At 35.6% G+C, this 20,365-nt stretch overlaps 1 protein-coding gene across 15 annotated transcripts in view; it reads left to right on the top strand.

Moving 5' to 3' along the window:
* Positions 1–20,365, top strand: part of ERBIN (erbb2 interacting protein) — a 118,293-nt gene that overhangs the window by 74,054 nt on the left and 23,874 nt on the right. For 13 of the 15 annotated variants that reach the window (XM_035713486.2, XM_025448025.3, XM_049103181.1 and 10 more), the window contains 5 exons: positions 109–178; positions 10,433–10,532; positions 17,127–17,248; positions 18,093–18,266; positions 19,220–19,405. In XM_035713486.2, coding sequence (XP_035569379.1) covers positions 109–178; positions 10,433–10,532; positions 17,127–17,248; positions 18,093–18,266; positions 19,220–19,405 — 652 coding nt within the window. The remainder of the gene's footprint in view (positions 1–108; positions 179–10,432; positions 10,533–17,126; positions 17,249–18,092; positions 18,267–19,219; positions 19,406–20,365) is intronic. The other 2 variants (XM_049103156.1, XM_049103193.1) reach the window with 1 other exon arrangement.

The following is a 20,365-nucleotide window of genomic DNA, read 5'->3' on the forward strand; positions in this document are numbered from 1 at the left end:
TCTCCTGTTTTCATATTCAAAAATATAATATTGTTTAGAAGACCATTAGGTTTTGCTCTTACATTTTAACATTTGTTATTTTAATTTTGTTTGTATTTCCCCCCACAGATTAAAGAATTTGCCCTTTAGCTTTACAAAGCTGCAACAATTGACTGCTATGTGGCTCTCAGATAATCAGGTAGGCATTCTGATTTTGTAAATTCTGGAATTTCAATTGTGTTATAGAATTATGCACAATAATTTACATAGGCTCATTTAAGAGCTGTTATACCCTGGTATACATTTTAAAATATATATAAGGAAAGAAAATCTTAGAAAATATGTAGATGCAGCTAAGTTTTGTGCAATTTGTGTAGATTCAAAACATAAATCCTATCGGACTTGTCTAATTACTCCTGAATCCGTAAAAAGATATATTGATTAAGGTATCAGACTCAGTATTCTCCGTTTTGAAGTTTTTATAGTGATCCTCTATGGTATTTTATCTATAGAAATTTAATAATCAATTTAAATTATGCTTCTAATCACACACTTTCACACGCCTGAAAGAAATGTTTCTAAGGAATTAAGAGTTACTCCTGGGACTTGACTTTGATTGATAAATATTTATTGAAGGCTTAACAGTAGATCATGAACTGCTCTGGAAACTTGAGATAGTGCTCGCTTCGGCAGCTCATATACTAAAATTGGAAACAAGATATATTGGTGAAGCAAATAGAATCTTCTTATATTCTCATGGAGCTTACATTTTCAAGAGAGAGAGAAAAGTGATTGTGTAATAATGTGTCAGAGCTACAAAGCAAAACAGAACCTGATAGGCATTAGAGGAATAGCAGGGAAAGAGTAAACATCCTATTTTAAATAGGATGATTTAGGAAGTCTCTCTCTCTCTAAGGAAGGGAACCAGTAGAGCAGATGCTCCCATACAATTAGGAGTGAGCCATGCATAGACTAGGACAGTGAGTTGGGAGAGGAGGTGCCTTTAAATAATATTTAGAGAAAGGTCCTAATATTGGAATGAGCTTGGTGTAACTGAGGAATACATTAAAACCCTAACGGCTGGAAAATAGTGAGCAAGGAAGAGAATTGAGTAAGATTAGATCAGAGAGGAACATTGGGACTAGATCACATAGGACCTTGTAGGCCATACTAACCAATTGGGGTTTATTTTGAGTTAGATGAAATCTGTTGAAGTGTTTCCTGCCAGGGAATGGCAAAATGTAATTTTTTTTAAAAAGGATCATTTGGCGCTTGTGTGAGGAATGGACCATGGTTGGGTGCTAAGATTAGGAGTGGAATATTCTGTTTTGGAAGGAGAAGGTTCAGTAAGGAGGGTATTGCAATAGTTGAGAAGGAGGTATTGTGGGGCTTCAACTATTGTGATAATAATGGGGATGGTGAGAAGGAATGTAGGACTGTCAGGTCAGTAATTGACTATCAGGCATTGGCTAGAGATAAAATTTGGAAGTCAGCATTGTACAAAGGGAGGATTTAACACCATGGAAGTGCATAAAATTACTAGGGAGAAAGAACAGAGAAGAAAAAAAGGTCAAAGATTAATAAGTTCAGGGAAGAGAGTGGCCCCAAAAGGAAAATGAGAAGAACCAGGTAGCCAGGAGAGGATGTTATCTAGAGAGTCATCTGAAGGAAGTACTTCAGGAAAGATCATCTGAGCCATAGTTGCTGATGGATTGGGTAGGTGAGAACCTCTAATTGGCCATTAGGTTTGTCAAGATAGAAGTAGTTACTGACCTTGGGAAGAGTACATATTTTTCGTGGAATAGTGGATATGAAATACTGATTTAAGTGTATTATAGTGCATGGGAGGCAGGAAGGTCAGGACAGTGAATCTGTCTTAGTACTCTAGCTAAGTTTCCATTTGGACAGTTAGCGGGGAAGTCTCTGTATTTGCCTTAGTCTTAGAAATAAATGTTAGTAATTTATCCTTGCATATAGTAGCTCTAATTCCCCTGTGAAAGACATTGGCAAAATATATTTTGAGTTTTGAGTATCTCATTCTTAGTTTTAGGATTCACAGTGTAGATTGTTGTAAACTTCTACTTTAATTGATAAGAAATCTCCTGTATAATGTCATCAAAGTAATAGATTGTAGGTCCTAAACAAAATAAGAGTTAACTTACTCTCTGTAAGTATGAGGAAATCTTTCCTCCATATTTATTCTCAGGTATATCTTACTGGTAATTTTTTTTTTAACCTAGTAGAGTATACAGTTTGCTGATCCTTTTAATAAGTTAATGCTTAGTACTTGACTTTGAGCAATACCTTATAATAAGTTATCTAAAGCTGCATTTTCCTAAGGTTTGGATACACTAGTCTCATAAGATACTCTTTTTTTTTTTTTTAAGATTTTATTTATTTATTTGACAGAGTGAGAGAGCACAAGCAGGGGAAGTGGCAGGCAGAGGGAAAGGGAGAAGCAGGTTCCCCACTGAGCAGAGGGCCTGATGTGGGGCTCGACCCCAGGAACCCCCAGCTTCATGGCCTGAGCAGAAGGCAGTTACTTAACTGACTGAGCCACCCAGGCGCCCCCTCATAAGATATTCTTAAATTCTATAGTTAAATTTGCTTGGGAGACTGTATTTTATCCTTCTTTTAGATTATATTAACAACCTTTTTGTGTTACTATCATAAAGAAACCCACTTGTCTATATTTCAGGATTCTCCAAGCTTCTTAACCAAGACCAATTTTCTTACCTAATTCTTATTAATATTCTAAAAGGCTTGAGTTGTTGTCAGTCTACACTTAAGAATCAGATTGTAGTATTTCCTTGTTCTATAAGCTAAGGAAGGAAATACTAAAATGATGTTACCTTTGCTTTTGTGAGAGCTTGAACACAGTGATTGCTGGATCATCATTAAATGTGTCAGTTCATGTATATATGGAACTCTTAATTTTCTAATCTCTTAATTTAAATATTTACATGTGGAATGTTTGAAATTTTGCATTTGGATTCACAAAACATTGCTAGGCCCTGGCTTATGCCAGTTACTTATTATAGTTGTGAGACATAGCTCCTGGTCTTGAGGACTCAGACTTTTAGTATAATAGCACTATTGGAGTAAATACCAGCATATTATGCCAGATGACTCATTTTAGTGAAATTATCTAGTATCTAAGAGTTTCTTCATATTTACAGTGTTCTCTCATTTTCTTTTCTTTGTCCCACATCTGTTAATTACTTAAAAAAAAAACAAACAAACAAAACTGTAGTAGGGGCACCTGGGTTGCTCAGTTGGTTGAACATCCAGCTCTTGATATTGGCTCAGGTCATGACCTCAAGGACGTGAGATCTGCACGGATGGGTCTCTGCACTCTAGGGAGTCTACTTAAGATTCTTTCTCTCCTTCTCTCACTGCCTCTTTCCCTGCTCATGCTTGCTCTGTCTCTCTGAAATAAATAAATAAATCTTAAAAAAAAAAAACCCTGTAGGGGTACCTGGATGGATCAGTTGGTTAAGCATGGCTTGAGCCCTGCTTTGGGCTCCTTGCTCAGTGGAGATTCTGCTTCTCCTTCTCCCTCTGCCCCTCCCCCTGCTTATCCTCTCCCTCTCTCTCTCTCTCTCTCTCTCTCTCTCACACACACACACACACACACACACACATACACACACACACGTGCACGCACTCTCAAATTTTTTAAAAATTGTAGTGATAGGGGCAGCCCCGATGGCTCAGCAGTTAAGCGCTGCCTTCAGCCCGGGGCCTGATCCTGGAGACCCAGGATCGGGTCTCACGTCGGGCTCCCTGCATGGAGCCTACTTCTCCCTCTGCCTGTGTCTCTGCCTCTGTCTGTGTGTGTGTCTGTCATGAATAAATAAATAAAATCTTTAAAAAAAATTGTAGTGATACAGGGTTTTGTGTTTTTTCTCAGTTTGACAAGTAATAAACAGGTAAATAATGAATCATCTTGTGTAGCTATAAAATCTCCCTCACAGTATGAAGCAGTCATTTTGCTAAGAAAGAACAACATATAGGGGAGAAGGTATGTGAAAGTAATTTGAGTAGAATTATCAAAATAAATTGCTCTTAAAAAAAAAAAAACCCACAACAAAATAAATTGCTCTTGGATATTTCACTGACCATTTAGGGAATGTACCTGTATGCAGTACATGGAGTCACATAATTTTTCATGAGTTTCTGAAGTCTTAAACAGAACAGTTGATTCATTTCCTTATTCGTTTGTTCATTTTCATTCAAGAAATATTTATTGAACAACTGCTTTGTGCCAGGCAGACTAAGATGGGCCAAGTAAGGATATTAAGAAGGTCATTGTAATGCAATGTGATAAAAGGTTTAGTAGGATTAGGCTTCAGGATGAAAGAAGAGAAGCAAAATTTGGGGATGTAAATGCAGGTTTCCCCGTGGAGGAGATGCCTGCAAATGACTAACCACTTCTTAGAAGAATAAAAGGATTTAAACAAAGATGGGGGAAGAAAATACTAATTAGAAGGAATATCATAAACCTAAGTACTCTTTGGTGAAGAAGTCTAGGGTACTCTGTAACTGGAGAAGTGGTTCGTTGTGACTAGAACATAACCTTTAAGTGGAAGAGTAGGAAATGAGGCCAGAGAGGTAGACAGCTCTCAGGTCATGGAGAATCTTGTATGCCATGCAGAGAAACTTGCATTATATTTCAAGACTGGTGAACAGTTTCTTTTCTAATTAACTTGCATGGCAAGTTAATTAACTCTGTTAATTTATGACTGGCTTCTGAATAATTGTTATAAGGATTCAGAAGTCATACTCAGCCTCAGTGGGAGATTGCTGTGATTAGGGTAACTTGTAATTTATTGTCCATACTAAGACCCTTTTGATAATGAAAAGGGCTTTATGATAACTATGTCACATCAGCATGTGTAAAATGCAAATATCCCAGGCAAATTGGCTTTTGGTCATTATAATCATAATCAATTATTCATATATGCCATCAGTTTAAGAGAAAGAAGTGATCCTGTAATACATGTCAACCCTACTATAGTTGATGATGAACCAGTATGACGTATGAACAAGCAAATAGTAGGATAAGATTGTTATTTTGGAAAGCTTTTTGGGCTGCATTGTGGAAGATGGATTTAGCAGGGGGTAGTGGTGCTTGGTGTGAAGGCAGGAGAGACTAGACTAGAGAGTAGGGCATTGCCAAACTCAAGGCCATAGAAAATGTTACCTTGAAGTAAAATAATGGTAACAGGGCCAGAGAAGAGCTAGTATATTTAAGATATAACTTAAAAGGTCACATCATGGGCAGCCGCTGTGGCCCAGCAGTTTAGTGCCACCTTCAGCCCAGGGCCTGATCCTGGAGACCCGGGATTGAGTCCCACATCGGGCTCCTTGCATGGAGCCTGCTTCTCCCTCTGCCTGTGTCTCTGCCTCTCTCTCTCTTTCTCTGTGTGTCTCATGAATAAATAAATAAAAATCTTTAAAATGGTCACATCACTAGAATATGTGAAGAATTCATGTGTGTGAGAAGAAAGGAAGTAAAAACGAAGGTGAGCCTCAGAGATGTGACTGGAGGGCTCGGTGGGTATTGATGTATTGATACAATAACCAAGATGAGGAACCACAACAGAAAAAAAGGTTTATGGGAAGATAGTAGTTCCAGTTAGGTATGTTAAGTTTGAAGTACCTTTGATATATCTGGGTAGAGGCACCTAGAGAACAATTCTAGTGGCCACAATCCTCTCCAGCTTTGTCCTAGATTCTGGTTTCTATGCTCTTGGTTTCTCCATTCTTTAAATTTCAAATCTCCTGGGATTTCTGTAAGTACTCCTGAAGGCAGTTTTCTTTTTCCAGGACAGTTATAGATCTGTTCCTTTTGTTTATTATAAAAATTTTTTAAAGATTTTTGTCCCAAGAAGAGATAATAGGAGTTCAGCTCATCATTTTAATCGCCTTTTTTTAGGGAGTGGTTTCATAGCTTTTATTATTTTCTCAAAAGGAGCTCTGAATTTATTTATTTAATTGTTAGGGATGGATGAATCATGAGGAATACTAATATACATACATACATACATACATATATACATTTATTACTTACATTTAAGTGGCAGCTGGGTCAATAGGCTTAGAAAGAGTGGCCATATGATAGTAGATTCAAGTTAATGATGAGGCAACTGGCTTAATGGAAGAAGTTATGAAGTTATAATGGGATAAATGCTGTTTGAGGGGTCAATTCAAATGAAGTCTGGAAAATATGCATTATATTTTGACAAGTTATACTTAACTTGCCAACTTACTATGTCTATAACTAACGTAATTTTAGAGGTGTACATCAAAAACCCAGTTGATGCAATTTAAGGAATGAATAAATGAGAGAATGAAGCCATACAGTTGTTGATTAAGCTTTTAAGAAGGTTGGATGAAAAAGAAGAGGAGTGGAACATAAATTGGTAGCTAGAGGCAATGTAAGAGGGAATCCTTTAATATTAGAGAGCATTTCTATAGGTTGTTGTGAGGAGGCTGTGTGGACAATGAGATTAATACAAGATGGGGTTGGGTAACTGGTGTATAACTGATGGAAATTAAAACTGGCAGGGATTCTTTTCCTTTTGAAGGCAATTTGGTCTGATGTTTGTGAAAGGGAGAGCTAATAATGTTTATGTTGAAACTCTTAGAATGTAGCTGTTTCCAAGCAGTTCTTAAATCCTGTTTTTTCTTTTTAACCTTTTCAGAAAACACTATCTTCAGAATAGAATTTAGGAAACATGGAAAGGTTTTCAGGCAACATTGAGAGCCCTGTTGAAGTTGGTTACCACAAACTCATAGTTACACTAATTTGCTCAATTGTGTGATACAAAGAAAGTGCACAGTTGGTATGACTGTGGATTACAGCTTTGCCACACCAGGTGTAAAAGAAAGTGCAAGGAGGTCTTGGTAATTGGCAGGAAGGTGGTTATAATGAAATCCATGAGGTACAAAGAGAGAAGCAGAGACCAGGAAAAACAATGGCAATAAGGTGGAAAGTTCAAGGGAGTGTCAGTCTTGGTGAGACTGACTGGCATGTATAGTTGGAACAGTGGAGAGAGAGCCCTGTGTGGTGTCTATCTTAGCGTTCTCTACTGGTTGTCCTTGTGATTGACCACTCCTCGGTTTCCCTTTTTAGGAATTTTTCTTCTGCCAATCTTTTATATGTTGGTTCCCCTGTAGTACTCTAGGTTCTTCTTTAGTTTCTTTTCCTACACTTTCTAATGTAAAAGATGCAATTGCTCTCTATATGCCCATTATTCCTAAGAGTTTCCCTTAGCTCAGTTTTCTTTCCCAAACTGCACCCTTATTGTCTACTTAACGTTGCTACCTAGATGTCTCAAATTCATCTAGCCCAAAAGTGAGCATTCCATCCTCTGCTCCAAATCTTTTTCTTTTCCTGGGCTCCCTAGATCAGTAAAAAGTACTTGCTAGAGACCGAGGCTTGGGTGTATAACTCTTAACTGTTCATCATATAGTGTATCATCTTTTACTTAAACATGCACTGTCCAGAACAGTAGGCACTAGTGTCATGTGTGTAGTCCAATTTGAGATGTACTCTAAGTGTAAAATATACTCTGGATTTTGTATATTTAGTAAAAACAAAGAAAGCAAAATATATTAGCAATTTTTATTGATCATACATCAAAATTATATTTTAAATTTATAGGATATGTTAAATTTGATACATTATCAAAATTTAACTTATTTTTGCCCTTCAAAACATGCAGCTGCTAAAAATTTATAGATAATCTATGGTTCTCATTTTAGTCTCACTATTATATTTCTGTTGAACAATGTTTATTTGGACTATTGAGATTTCTAACAGGTCTCTGCTTCCATTGTTGCCACCACCTCCAATCTCATATCACTCTGATTTCATTCTGAACCACACTATAAGCAATCCTTTTATCTGTTCCAGCACTAATCTATTTAAAGCCTTTTCAAAAAAAAAAAAAAAAAAAAAAGCCTTTTCATGACTTCTCCTTTCTCCATATCCTATCCTTCAAGACCTTGCTCATCGTCTATCTTCATCTTTATCCCTTACACCTTCATTTTCATATCCCCAAATGAGTTCTGCACTGTTGGATCATTCTCTCTCCCCCTTCTTACCTGGTTAATGCCTACTCATCATGTAGAAAGGCGTTCTTTCAGGAATGCTTTCCTAATCACTCAAGAGTGTGATAAGTGAACACCTCTTATATTTTCTCTTAGCTCCCTATACTCTAACCTGTACTTAAATTATGTTGTACTGTCTCATTTTGTTTTTTTAAAAGATTTTATTTATTTACTTGAGAGTGAGAGAGAGAGGACGCACACACAGAGGGAGAGGGAGAAGCAGACTCCCTGCTAAGCAGAGTCTGACGCAAGGCTCAATCCCTGGATCCTGGGATTATGACCTGAGCTGAAAGCAGATGCTTAACCCACTGAGCCACCCAGACACCTCTATAATGTCTCATTTTGTTGTCCCTGTCTTTCCTCTCATGTATTGTAAACTCTCCCAAACCAGTAACCAATGTATACCTGGTGCCTGTTATAGGACTTTGGCATCTAAAAGGCAAATATAAGTAAATATTTGTTGAATGAGTGATTTTAGTTTTCAGAGGATGAATATTTACTGGTTACATTGTGGGAATTATGGCAAGGGAATGGATTGAATATCTGAAATAGGAATAGAGAAGCGCCTGGCTGGCTCAGTTGGAAGAGCATGGGACTTTTGATTTCAGAGTTGTGAGTTCAAGCCCCGTGTTGGGTGTAGAGATTACTAAAAAAAACTAATAATAATAATAAGTTTTTAAAAAGAAATAGAAATAGAGATTACTGGAGTTAGATGTTTTGTTTTAGGGAATGGAGAGGCCTCAATCTATGTTTCTGCCTTTGTTACCCCATAAATAACAGATGATTAGTTTTCTTATAACATCTTTATTGAAATATATTCACAAACCATACAATTCACCCATTTAAAAATGTACAGTTGAATGCTTTTTAATATGTTTATAGAATTGTACAGTTATTACCACAATTTTAGAACCATTTCCAGGAGTGATTTGTTTTTAAAAGCCTCCAAATAATTTTGACATGTCCATCTAAGTAGACTTCTTTCCCCTTTCCCATGTACTCCTCATCTGCTAAGACATCAGTGGGTTAAGAGAATGACCATGTCATTTATGTTTTGTATCTATTAAATTACCCATGACTGTGGAAAGATTTGTCATAAAAGAGTCAAGAATAGATGGATTCTACTGAGAGGTCAGTGGATACTAGGAAAGGAGATACAATGGCAGAGGCAGAGTTCAGGAGGGTAGAGGCACAGTTTATATTCCTCAAAAAAACAGTATTTATACTTGATAACAGTGATGATCTCACAGCATTTGTAAGCTCAGAATCCACCTCCTGACCCAGCGTCTGTGAGCTATGGGAGAATAAGCACCCCTGTATTTAAGAAGACTAAAGAGGAGCAGAGCACTGTCTTTGTTTGGGGAAGGAATAGATCTACCATTTTTTTTATCTGAGGAGGTCAAGGAAAGTATCTAGGGAGGTCAAGGAAAGTTTTCAATAAAGATGTTTGAGATGCAGGGCAGTTTGTTTACCATGGAACAAATTGAGGGGCATGGAAGAAGTGCTTGAATTGGGGATATAAGACTGTCGGATGGAATTCGCTGGCTGCAAAGTTTTCACAAGAGTAAGGGTAAAGATTTGATTGATAGGGTGGCGGGTGAGGAAGAGATCGGGTAGTTGCTTGCCTCTTTGGAGTTGACCAAGACTTGGATTGGTAAGATTTTAGATTAATAGGCTGGCAAAAGTTATTAGTTATATTAATAATAAATTGGAAACACTTTATAACCAGTTAGGAAAGAAGGCTTAGGAAAAAATGACGTCCAAAATAACAGGTTTATAATATACCACTGAAGTCAGTAACTTGTGGTACCATTTATTAAAGGAGACAGTTGACAGAGGAGAGAAGCAGGTTATAGCTTAATGTTTAAGTGCTCTTTTTTCCGCTAGAATTAACCTGCAGATAACTAGACTAAATCTTCTAAACCATTTCTATAAAAGCCTCTTTCCAAAGGGAAATGATAACATAAATGGGGCACAATAACATAAAATGGAAAGGCTTGTTTTATAGCTTTATTAAATCACTGTGATAAGTAATTATTGGACTATGGGTATACTTAGTATATGAGGTGTTTTTAAATTGTATTGATAACTAGTGATAATTGCAATACAGTATGAGTTTTGTTTTATACTAAAAATTAATATGTTATTTTTTAGATTTTTATAAGGTTTCAAATCACTGCTTAAAAGTTTTTAATGTATATATAAGCTTGCTTTTGTAATATACATATTGATATTTTATAGAAAAAATGGTGTGTACTTATTCAGAAGAATTACTGGATATGTATTTACTTTAGAATTGTTGAAAATTAAACATTTATTTTTCTTTCCGTAGTCTAAACCCCTGATACCTCTTCAAAAAGAGACTGATTCAGAGACCCAGAAAATGGTGCTCACTAACTACATGTTCCCTCAGCAGCCAAGGACTGAGGATGGTAGGAATTTAAGAATCTCTTTTCTTTTAAAAATTCAAATACTAACAAATCACAGCAAAGGTGTGAAGTGAATTTTAAGTCTCATAAACTTTTACCAGTTTGAAGGGAATTTGGAAATAAATTTCTGAAAATGAGAAAATAAGTCCGTATGTCAGAGTTGTAGATAGTTGAAGTTAGAGATACATATAGACCAAATGCTTCCATAAGTGATTCCTTGAAATTGTTTAATTCAACTTCATCTATTATAGATCTCTCTCTGTTCTTCCGCTAAATGTTAGGAATGCATGTCAAGTGTTATGTAATTACAACTATAGAACCAGGAATTATTTTGTTCTTTTGTTGTAGACTAAACACTATGCTTGGATCCATATACCAGATAAAGATATAATATGTAGAATTCTGACTAAAGGGTTCTTATGTTTTACCTAGAAAGGGAATATATATACTTTACTATTTTTCAACAGTTTTGGTATGATAAAGCCTTTTAGATTAAGGAGCAAAATTGTTTTTAGTACATGTTGTTATGTGTCTATGTGTAATGTATATTTTATGTTACACCTAAAGATATAATTTTTATGTGTATATTTTTCTGAAACCAGTGAAAATCATTATGGCCCTAAGTTATTTATAAATTAACTCTTAATACATAAAAACACTGAAGAAAATCTAAATTAATCATTAATTTTAATTTATAAAATATACCACAAGCAAGTTTTTTTTTTTTTTAAAGAATACTTTCTTTTTTTTTTAAAGATTTTTATTTATTTATTCATGATAGACATAGAGAGAGGCAAAGACACAGGCAGAGGGAAAAGCAGGCTCCATACAGGGAGCCCGACACGGGTCTCAATCCCGAGACTCCAGGACTGTGCCCTGGGCCAAAGGCAGGCACCAAACCGCTGAGCCACCCAGGGATCCCCTACCACAAGCAAGTTAAATAACTTCTTGGACTTCGGTTTCCTTCATCTTGGAATAATGATAATAGTATATGTTTTGCAGGAGTTTTGTACAGATGAGAAGCACTGGATATAAAGTGCTTATCAACACAATGGCATAATCAAATTGGATGTTGTTATTGTTTTGGCAGGTTCAGCCACCAGTTTTGTAATTCTTAAATACATTAAAAATTAAAATCGGGGATCCCTGGGTGGCGCAGTGGTTTAACGCCTGCCTTTGGCCCAGGGCGTGATCCTGGAGTCCCGGGATTGAGTCCCACGTCGGGCTCCCGGCATGGAGCCTGCTTCTCCCTCTGCCTGTGACACACTCTGCCTCTCTCTCTATCTCTCTCTCTCTATGTCTATCATAAATAAATAAATAAATCTTTAAAAAAAATAAAATAAAAAATAAAAAATTAAAATTAAAATCATTTAACTTCTGTTCCATTATTGGTGATAAAGAACTCATTTATCTGTGCTAATTATTTCTTATTCTTTGCAAAAAGGAATAAAAGACTTGATAAGTTATTTCATGGGAATATATAATGAGATTTGGGTAAAACAAAACTATTTAGCTTTTGAATTGAATTATAAGTTAATACTGTGAGAAGTCAGATATGAGTACCTTCTTTCATTGGGGATCTATAACTAATGCTTAGAGAATAGATTTATAAGCACGATTCCTTTTCCATATATTTAAATAAATCCCCAATTCCCATATTTAGCAATATAACTTAGAAATATCTATCCATAACAAAATATAGTATACTTCATTTTAGATAGTCAATGTTGAAATATTGTTTTATGCAAGTACTCTGTATGTGCATTAGACAAGTTCAGGGGCACCTGGCTGGCTCATTCAGTACAGTCTGTGACTCTTGATCTCAGGATCTTGAATTCAAGCTCCTCATTGGGCGTAGAGATTACCAAGAAAAAAAAATTAAGAAGTTCAAAATAGATATACCAACACTGGCGTATGCCCTTGTTTGTGCATTACAGGAAATTTAACAAGTGTTTGGAAACATCAATAGGTGTTTTTTTCCTTTGTTTGCTATAGTCACTGAGACTCATGTTTCAATTTTCCACTTCATCTCTAAAGGTGATTTCTAACAGTATTTCAGTTAGCTACATAATTAATATATTCAAATAGTTATTTTTTTTAATTTATTTATTTATGATAGGCACACAGTGAGAGAGACAGGCAGAGACACAGGCAGAGGAAGAAGCAGGCTCCATGCACCGGGAGCCCGACGCGGGACTCGATCCCGGGTCTCCAGGATCACGCCCTGGGCCAAAGGCAGGCGCCAAACCGCTGCGCCACCCAGGGATCCCGAAATAGTTATTTTTTTACATGGGATGATAGAGTGCTAAAATAGAATGTTAAAATATTTGTGAGGAAAGAGAAGAGTGAATTCTTAGTGTAGAGAAGAGACTTTAATGTCCTGTTGCATGGGGTAGCAAATTATTTAAGTGAAGAACCATTTAATAAATATTTTTAATAAACTAATTTGGATTTTATTTTATTTTATTTATTTTATTTTATTTTATTTTATTTTATTTTATTTTATTTTATTTTATTTTATTTTATTTTATTTTATTTTATTTTATTTTATTTTAAACAGAGACAGACAGAGCATGAGTAAGGAGAGGGGCAAAGGGAGATGGAGAAGCAGACTCTGCTGAGCAGGGAGCCTGACATGGGGCTTGAACCAAGGACTCTGGGATCATGACCTGGGCCCAAGGCAGACACTTAATCCACTGAGCCACCCAGGGGCCCCCATTTAATAAATATTCTTTTTTTTTAAATTTTTTATTTATTTATGATAGTCACAGAGAGAGAGAGAGAGAGAGGCAGAGACACAGGCAGAGGGAGAAGCAGGCTCCATGCACCGGCAGCCCGACGTGGGATTCGATCCCCGGTCTCCAGGATCACACCCTGAGCCAAAGGCAGGCGCCAAACCGCTGCGCCACCCAGGGATCCCCCATTTAATAAATATTAAAGGCTTCATACACCATAGGTTTTTGTTGAAGCTACTTGATGCTGTTTAGTGGAAAAACAGATGATATGTAAACAGATGAACATAAGTGTGTACTAATTCAATTTTATTTATGGACAGAGAAATTTAGATTGCATGTAATTTTCATGTGTCATGAACTAGTTTTTTATGTTTTGGGTTTTGGCCTCAACATTTAAAAATTTTAAAACCATTCTTAAGTGAGCCCAGATTTAATAGCTTTTGGTCCCTGTCGTATGGGGTAAAAAGGCAAATTAGGAGATTTGGTTCTTTTTTTTTTTTTTTTTTGGATTTGGTTCTTATTCTCATTTTTTGCTGCTTTTATTTCAGAAAAATAATAAGAACTGGTAATTATTAGAAATCTAATACAGATATCACTCTGAAGGAAGATCTTCAAATAAAATTATTTTTCCCTGGTGATGGAACCAGAGTGGAGGACATATTTAATCTTTGATATTTTTATTATATTAATGTGTTATTAGTGTTTTGTCTACCTGCTTTTGTTGCTGTCATATGGAGACTTCAGAATGTTATTTTCCTTTAATTTTAACTAACATTAAAATAACCAAGCATGATTCCAACAATGAATAAAACTAGGCAAAAGCATATGTGTAGTTTTTATTTGAGTAATGAACTAAACTCTATAAATGTGAGATACTGTTGAAGGCCCTTCCACGGAATAGTCAGATAAATATCTTCTGTCATAACACTTTTTGTTCCAATAAAAGTGATTGACACACTGTGGCCCATGGGCCACATCTGGCCTGATACCTGTTTTTGTGTGGCCCACAAGCTAAGAATAGTTTCTATAGTGAGTATATACATCATTTTGATGATAGTCGGTACCATTACTCCATCAGTAAGAACTTCAGTCTTCTCATTTACTGTATAACAGAAAATGGTACTCAACTATTAGTATATTTTAAATTTTGTCAGAAATCTTATGGAAATTTGATTTCTCTCATAAGTACCTACTATAGTATTCGTGATTTTTGTCTCTTGGTTCACAAAGCTTAACATACTTATTATCCAACCATTTATAGAAAAACTTTGGTGACTCCTGCTCAGAACTGTTCTAATCATGGATATACTCATGATCTCTTTTACTGTCTTCTCTTTTCATGATTCAGATTTGCTTAGCCTCCTATCATTTCTGTAATTTTAATTTATTCCCTTAGTGTTTGTTCATACTTCAGGGAAATTTATTTGTGATATGAAAATTAGAAGCAGCAAAATAAAATCTTGCCCCTTTCAATTTTTGATTTGAGAGATGTATTTTAGAGTAGAAGAGTATTAAAAGGAAAAGTTTGAGATACACTTATATGTTAAGTTCTTGGGGCGCCTGCCTGGCTTAGTCAGTGGAGCATGTGACTCTTGATCTCAGGGTTGTGAGTTTGAGACTCATCTTGGGTGTAGAGATTACTTAAATAAAAATAATAATCATATTCTGAGTCCTTTTAGAGTTTACATGTTTCTCAACGTATTTCATTATAGATATTATTACAAGGAAAGCACTATAACATAATGCACTTAAAATAGCGAATCAGAAACTGCATTGACATGCCAGGTGGGAGAATTTCTTTTCAAATTCAAGAAAAGCTTTTTCCTTTATCACAGTGCCTCAAAGAAATAAAAAAAAATACAATGTTCTTGGCTTGGAGTTTTATACTCTCTAAGGGAAGAAATACTTGGTTTACATTTAATTCCTTCCATTTTTATCGAGCACCTATGTGCTCGATAAGCAGTGTATTAGATCTAAGTATTTAAAGATAAAAATCCTTGCTTCAAGAAGCTCATGTTCTTTGGTGCCCGGCTGGCTTAGTCGGTAGAACTTGAGACTCTTGATCTCCAGGTTGTGTTTGAGCCTCACGTAGGGTGTAGAGATTACTTAAAAATCTTTTTAAAAAGGGGAGGGGGAGGGCAGCAATAGCTCTTCTTCTAAAGGGGGATAATGATGGATAAATTCGGAAGAGAAGGCATGGTATTTTGGGTTACATGGAGGAATTAGTGTTCAGTGGGAAGTATGCATCCATGTAACTGTGTAGTTGGAGAAAACTGGTTGTTGAAGAAGGATTCAGGGAATTATCAGTCTGAGTGTTTTGATTTCATTTCTTTACTCATTAAAATCAAAGAGAAAATTGCCTCTAGCGGCTGGGGGAAGGGTGTTTGTGGAAGTGATTTGTGGTGAGAGAAAAGACTAACTAGAAATAAATAGAAGGATTCCTGGACACCACTAAAGATGGAGCAAAGACTAGGGAATACCATAAATTTGTGATAGTTCTAAACAACAAGGTGATGTCACTTTCCTCTGGTAGAAGTGAGCAGTCCAGAGCATATAAGGTAGATGATTGAAATAGTACATTATTGTGACTATAAAAAAATACTAGAACCAAGTATTGAAAATAAAGGAAAACTGAAGACAAAAACTCAATTCCCCTCGTTTGTATTTGGCTTTGTGGCATTCTTTGTTTGGACAGAATGTTAAAGAAGGTAAGAAGCACACAATAAGGACTTAAAGTTAATGATAATTATGCTACTTATGCATAAGTATTCAAGTTGACCACATATGGGTATTCCAGAAATTTCATTTTTTCTATTAATCAATTTTGGACACTTTTAATCCCCTTTGTTTTGAGTGGGTATAGTCATTTTCTTTTAGTGGGCAGAAAACTGTGATTTTATCTTGTATTGCACACACTTCTGTACAGTGATATATAATATTTAAATGGATTGATTTTTAGAACTTAGATTTTTTTAGTTGCCTAATAAGTGAAAAACTGTAACAGTTGTTATTTCTTTACCTTTAATATTAATATCACATAGCAGGATATGTAGTGTTGAGTTTATATTAGATTTTCAGTTTTTCTTACATTTTGATATAGAAGATATCTTGCAAGCACTTCACTTAGTAAAGCTATACAAAGTAGGGGATCCCTGGGTGGCTCATCGGTTTAGCACCTGCCTTTGGCCCAGGGCGTGATCCTGGAGTCCCGGGATCAAGTCTCACATCGGGCTCCCTGCATGGAGCCTGCTTCTCCCTCTGCTTGTGTCTCTGTCTCTGTCTCTCTCTCTCTCTCTGTGCCTCTCATGAATAAATAAATCTTAAAAAAAAAAAGCTATACAAAGTGTAATGTATAATGCAAAGATGTAATTATAAGGCATCAGGGTAATCTTTTTTAACCAAAATAACTGGCTTTGCTTTTGTCTTTATCTCCTTGTCCCCCATACGTAATGAACAATATTGGAATTGGGCAGATTATTCTGAATGCAAAAACTTGGATGAAATAATTTATATATTACCATGTTGTATATGTGCTGCCAAAGCTAGCACTATTACCATGCTGCATTTTGTGAGGAACTGCACAAAAATCCCTTATCTACTATGCTATGATTGTTAGATTCTTTTCAGGAACCCTTCTGGTAACAAGACAAATTAGCTTTAGGGAAGAAAAGATATGTGATTAATATTGTAAAGAAATACTAGACTCACAGCCTAGCTGTTAATGTGTAACATTTAATGCTGCCGGTGTTGACCAGTCTTGACTTACCTTAATGTATATAACTCAAAGAAAATTACGAGTGAGTAATGGTTTTTCTTAATTACAGTAATATATACATTTTTTTTTATTTTTGTTTTTCTCTAGTTATGTTCATATCAGATAATGAAAGTTTTAATCCTTCACTGTGGGAGGAACAGAGGAAACAACGGGCTCAAGTGGCATTTGACTGTGATGAAGACAAAGATGAAAGGGAGGCACCTCCCAGGGTGAGTCCTGTTCTTCCTTCAAGTTTGAAAGAGGTCCACTGATACTTATTTGGTGCTACTTACCTTACTGTGCTGTTTTGGGAGATACAGAGAAGTACAGGTTTCATTTCTTGCCCTCAGGGCACTTGAAATTTTATCGATCCTATACATATGTCATGTGAAGGAATTTGAGAACAGCATAAAACTATATGATTATAAGCCATTTTATATAAAAATAAGAGAAAAACACATTATTGTTTTCCCTTTTCCTTTTAATTTATTATTTATATTCTAGGAAAAAAGAACTCTGTTACGAACTTTTTTTTTTATGGGATTGAGAATCTGTGTTGCAGTGACAGAAGTAGTAAATAATTCATTTCCCACTTACTCATGGAGTAATTATTTTTCCCTTACATAAACTAGCTGAATCCAAAAAAATGACAATTAGACTGACTTTGGAAGTATTTGTTTCCTGGTGTATAAGACGGTTTATAAATGTGGGAATTTTTTATGTATCTGGATAAATATCTAGCTGGAAAACATAACTGTTTTAAAGCCAAGTGATGGTGTTGGCAATACCCACACCATAAATCTTAAAATGGAATACATATACATCTGCTAAAAAAAAAAAAAAAAAAAAAGCATTCAAAACATTAGTTAAATCTGTAGCTATAAAGGCTTTTACTTTTGATAAAACCATTCTTTTATTGTCTCTAAAATGCTTTCAATGATCTATCATCTGTGTTTAAAGTTACCCCTAGGAGCCAGATAACAAATGTAATTCAGATGGATTGTAGATCAATTTTTAGTTTGATGTTAGAAATATTTATCCATTTTTCACATTTTACTTATTTTGTTTTTCTAGGAGGGAAATTTAAAGAGGTATCCAACACCGTACCCAGATGAGCTTAAGAATATGGTCAAAACTGTTCAAACCATTGTACATAGATTAAAAGATGAAGAGACTTATGACGATTCTGGAAAAGATCTGAAACCACATGAAGATCAGCAAGTTGTAAATAATGATGTGGGTGTGAAGGTCAGAAAACTCCATTTAAAAGAGTTGACTAAAACTTATTGCAAGCTTTTTAAAACTTTAAAATAATAATTGAAAATAATGGTCCTTTTTGTATACATGATAATGTCCTCCCAAATTTCGGGTGTTATTCTCAGCTACCTGAAGTAAAAGCTGGAATAATCAGCAAACTCTCTAATTGCTGTTATTACCACTTCAGTATGGTTACAGATGTTCCACGTAGGCAGGATAGCATCAACATAGCTTTTAAAAAATCTTGCCTGAACCAAGAATAAGATAAGGAATGTCAGAAAATTCATTGTTATGGAAATACTTTTTTTTCCCCCCGTAATAACATTGATCCACTCTACCCAATTCTAATCTTAAATATAATTGCTATGACATTATTTTTGGAAGATGTTTCAGAAACCTACACAGATCCTTAAAATTTGTGTTCCTTTAATGGACTTTTCCCCTCCACATTATATCACAGAATCCAGTTTTCTCGTGTCACTAGAGTTACTATTCCACAGTCAGCAGAAAACAACCTAACCATCCTGAGTTCAAGCATGCTGAGCTAAGTGACTCACTCATGAACAGCTTGGCCGCTTAGGTGTAGCCTCAGGTGAAGTGTAGCCTCAGCTAAATTATCAAGCTTAATGTGGTTCATGAACCTTTGGGGCCACCTGTTCTCCCAATAAGCATTTTATCTGTGACTGCTACAGATGTCCATGTTTAAAGGTCCCTTGATTTATCCAGAATAGGAATATGTGAAGCTACTTTTACGTGTCTATATGCTTTTAGTCATCTCTACACCCAGTGTGGGGCTTGAACTCATGATCCTGAGATGAAGAGTCACACACTCTTCCTACTGAACCAGCCAGGCATCCTACTTTTAAATTCTAATCTGAACTACGGTACAAAAATAGATACAAAGTGTTAAGGAATGTGAATTCTTTATCTCTTCTTTTATGCAGACTTCAGAAAGTACCACTCCAGTAAGAATCAAAGCTGATGAAAGAGAAAAGTATATGATAGGAAACTCTTTACAGAAGACCAGTGAATCTGAAGCTGAGATTAGTCCTGGAAGTCTACCAGTGACTACAAATATGAAGGCCTCTGAGAATTTGAAGCATATTGTTAATCATGATGACGTTTTTGAGGTAACTGCTTTGTGATTGTTCTCTGAAACAGCTGTAACAGTCTTAAAAATTTTGTATCTCATTGTTGCTACTAAAGATAAGATGAAACATATCAAAAGCAGAAAATAGGCCAACTCATTTGAGAAATTTCATGGTATTTGCTATAGTATCACTCTGAACTGAAAACTTTATGCCTGTATTGCACTCAGGTGTTTACCATGGAAATTAGAGTATGATGTTTCTATTCTAATTATTCAAAATATGTCATTTCAATTGCTTAACAATGAAAAGGTTGCCATAGGTATATTTATTTATTTATTTTTGGTATATTTAAATTATTTCGCTTAGTTAAGCATTTATCGTTGATTGTGAAGTATTTTTTTTTCTTGAATGTCTGAGAATTTTTTAAAATTTCATATGGTTAGCATACAGTGTTACGTTAGTTTCAGGTGTAGAATATAGTGATTCAACAATTTTATATATTACTCAGTACCCATCAAGAGCACTCGTAATCCCATTACCTATTTCACTGATCCCCCTACCCACCTCCACTCTGGTAACCATCGGTTTGTTCTCTATAGCTGAGAGTCTGATTCTCAATTTGCTGTTTTTTCTTTGTTCGTTTGTTTTGCTTCTTGAATTCCACATATGAGTGAGATCATATGGTATTGGTCTTTGACTGACTTATTTCACTTAGCATTTTACTCTCTGGAGCCATCCATGTTGTTGCAAATAGCAAGATTTTAATCTTTTTGATGGCTGAGTAATATTCCAACTGTGTGTGTGTGTGTGTGTGTGTGTGTGTGTGTGTGTGTGTGTTCCTTTGGGTAAATACCCAGTAGTGGAATTACTGGATCATATGGTAATTCTGTTTTTAATTTTTTGGGGGAACTCTCACACTGTTTTCCACAGTGGCTGTACCAGTTTGCATTCCCACCAGCAGTGCAAGAGGGCTCCTTTTTTAAAAATATTTTGGATACT

Source organism: Canis lupus, chromosome 2 (assembly GCF_003254725.2).
Source record: "Canis lupus dingo isolate Sandy chromosome 2, ASM325472v2, whole genome shotgun sequence".
Classification (NCBI taxonomy): domain Eukaryota; kingdom Metazoa; phylum Chordata; class Mammalia; order Carnivora; family Canidae; genus Canis; species Canis lupus.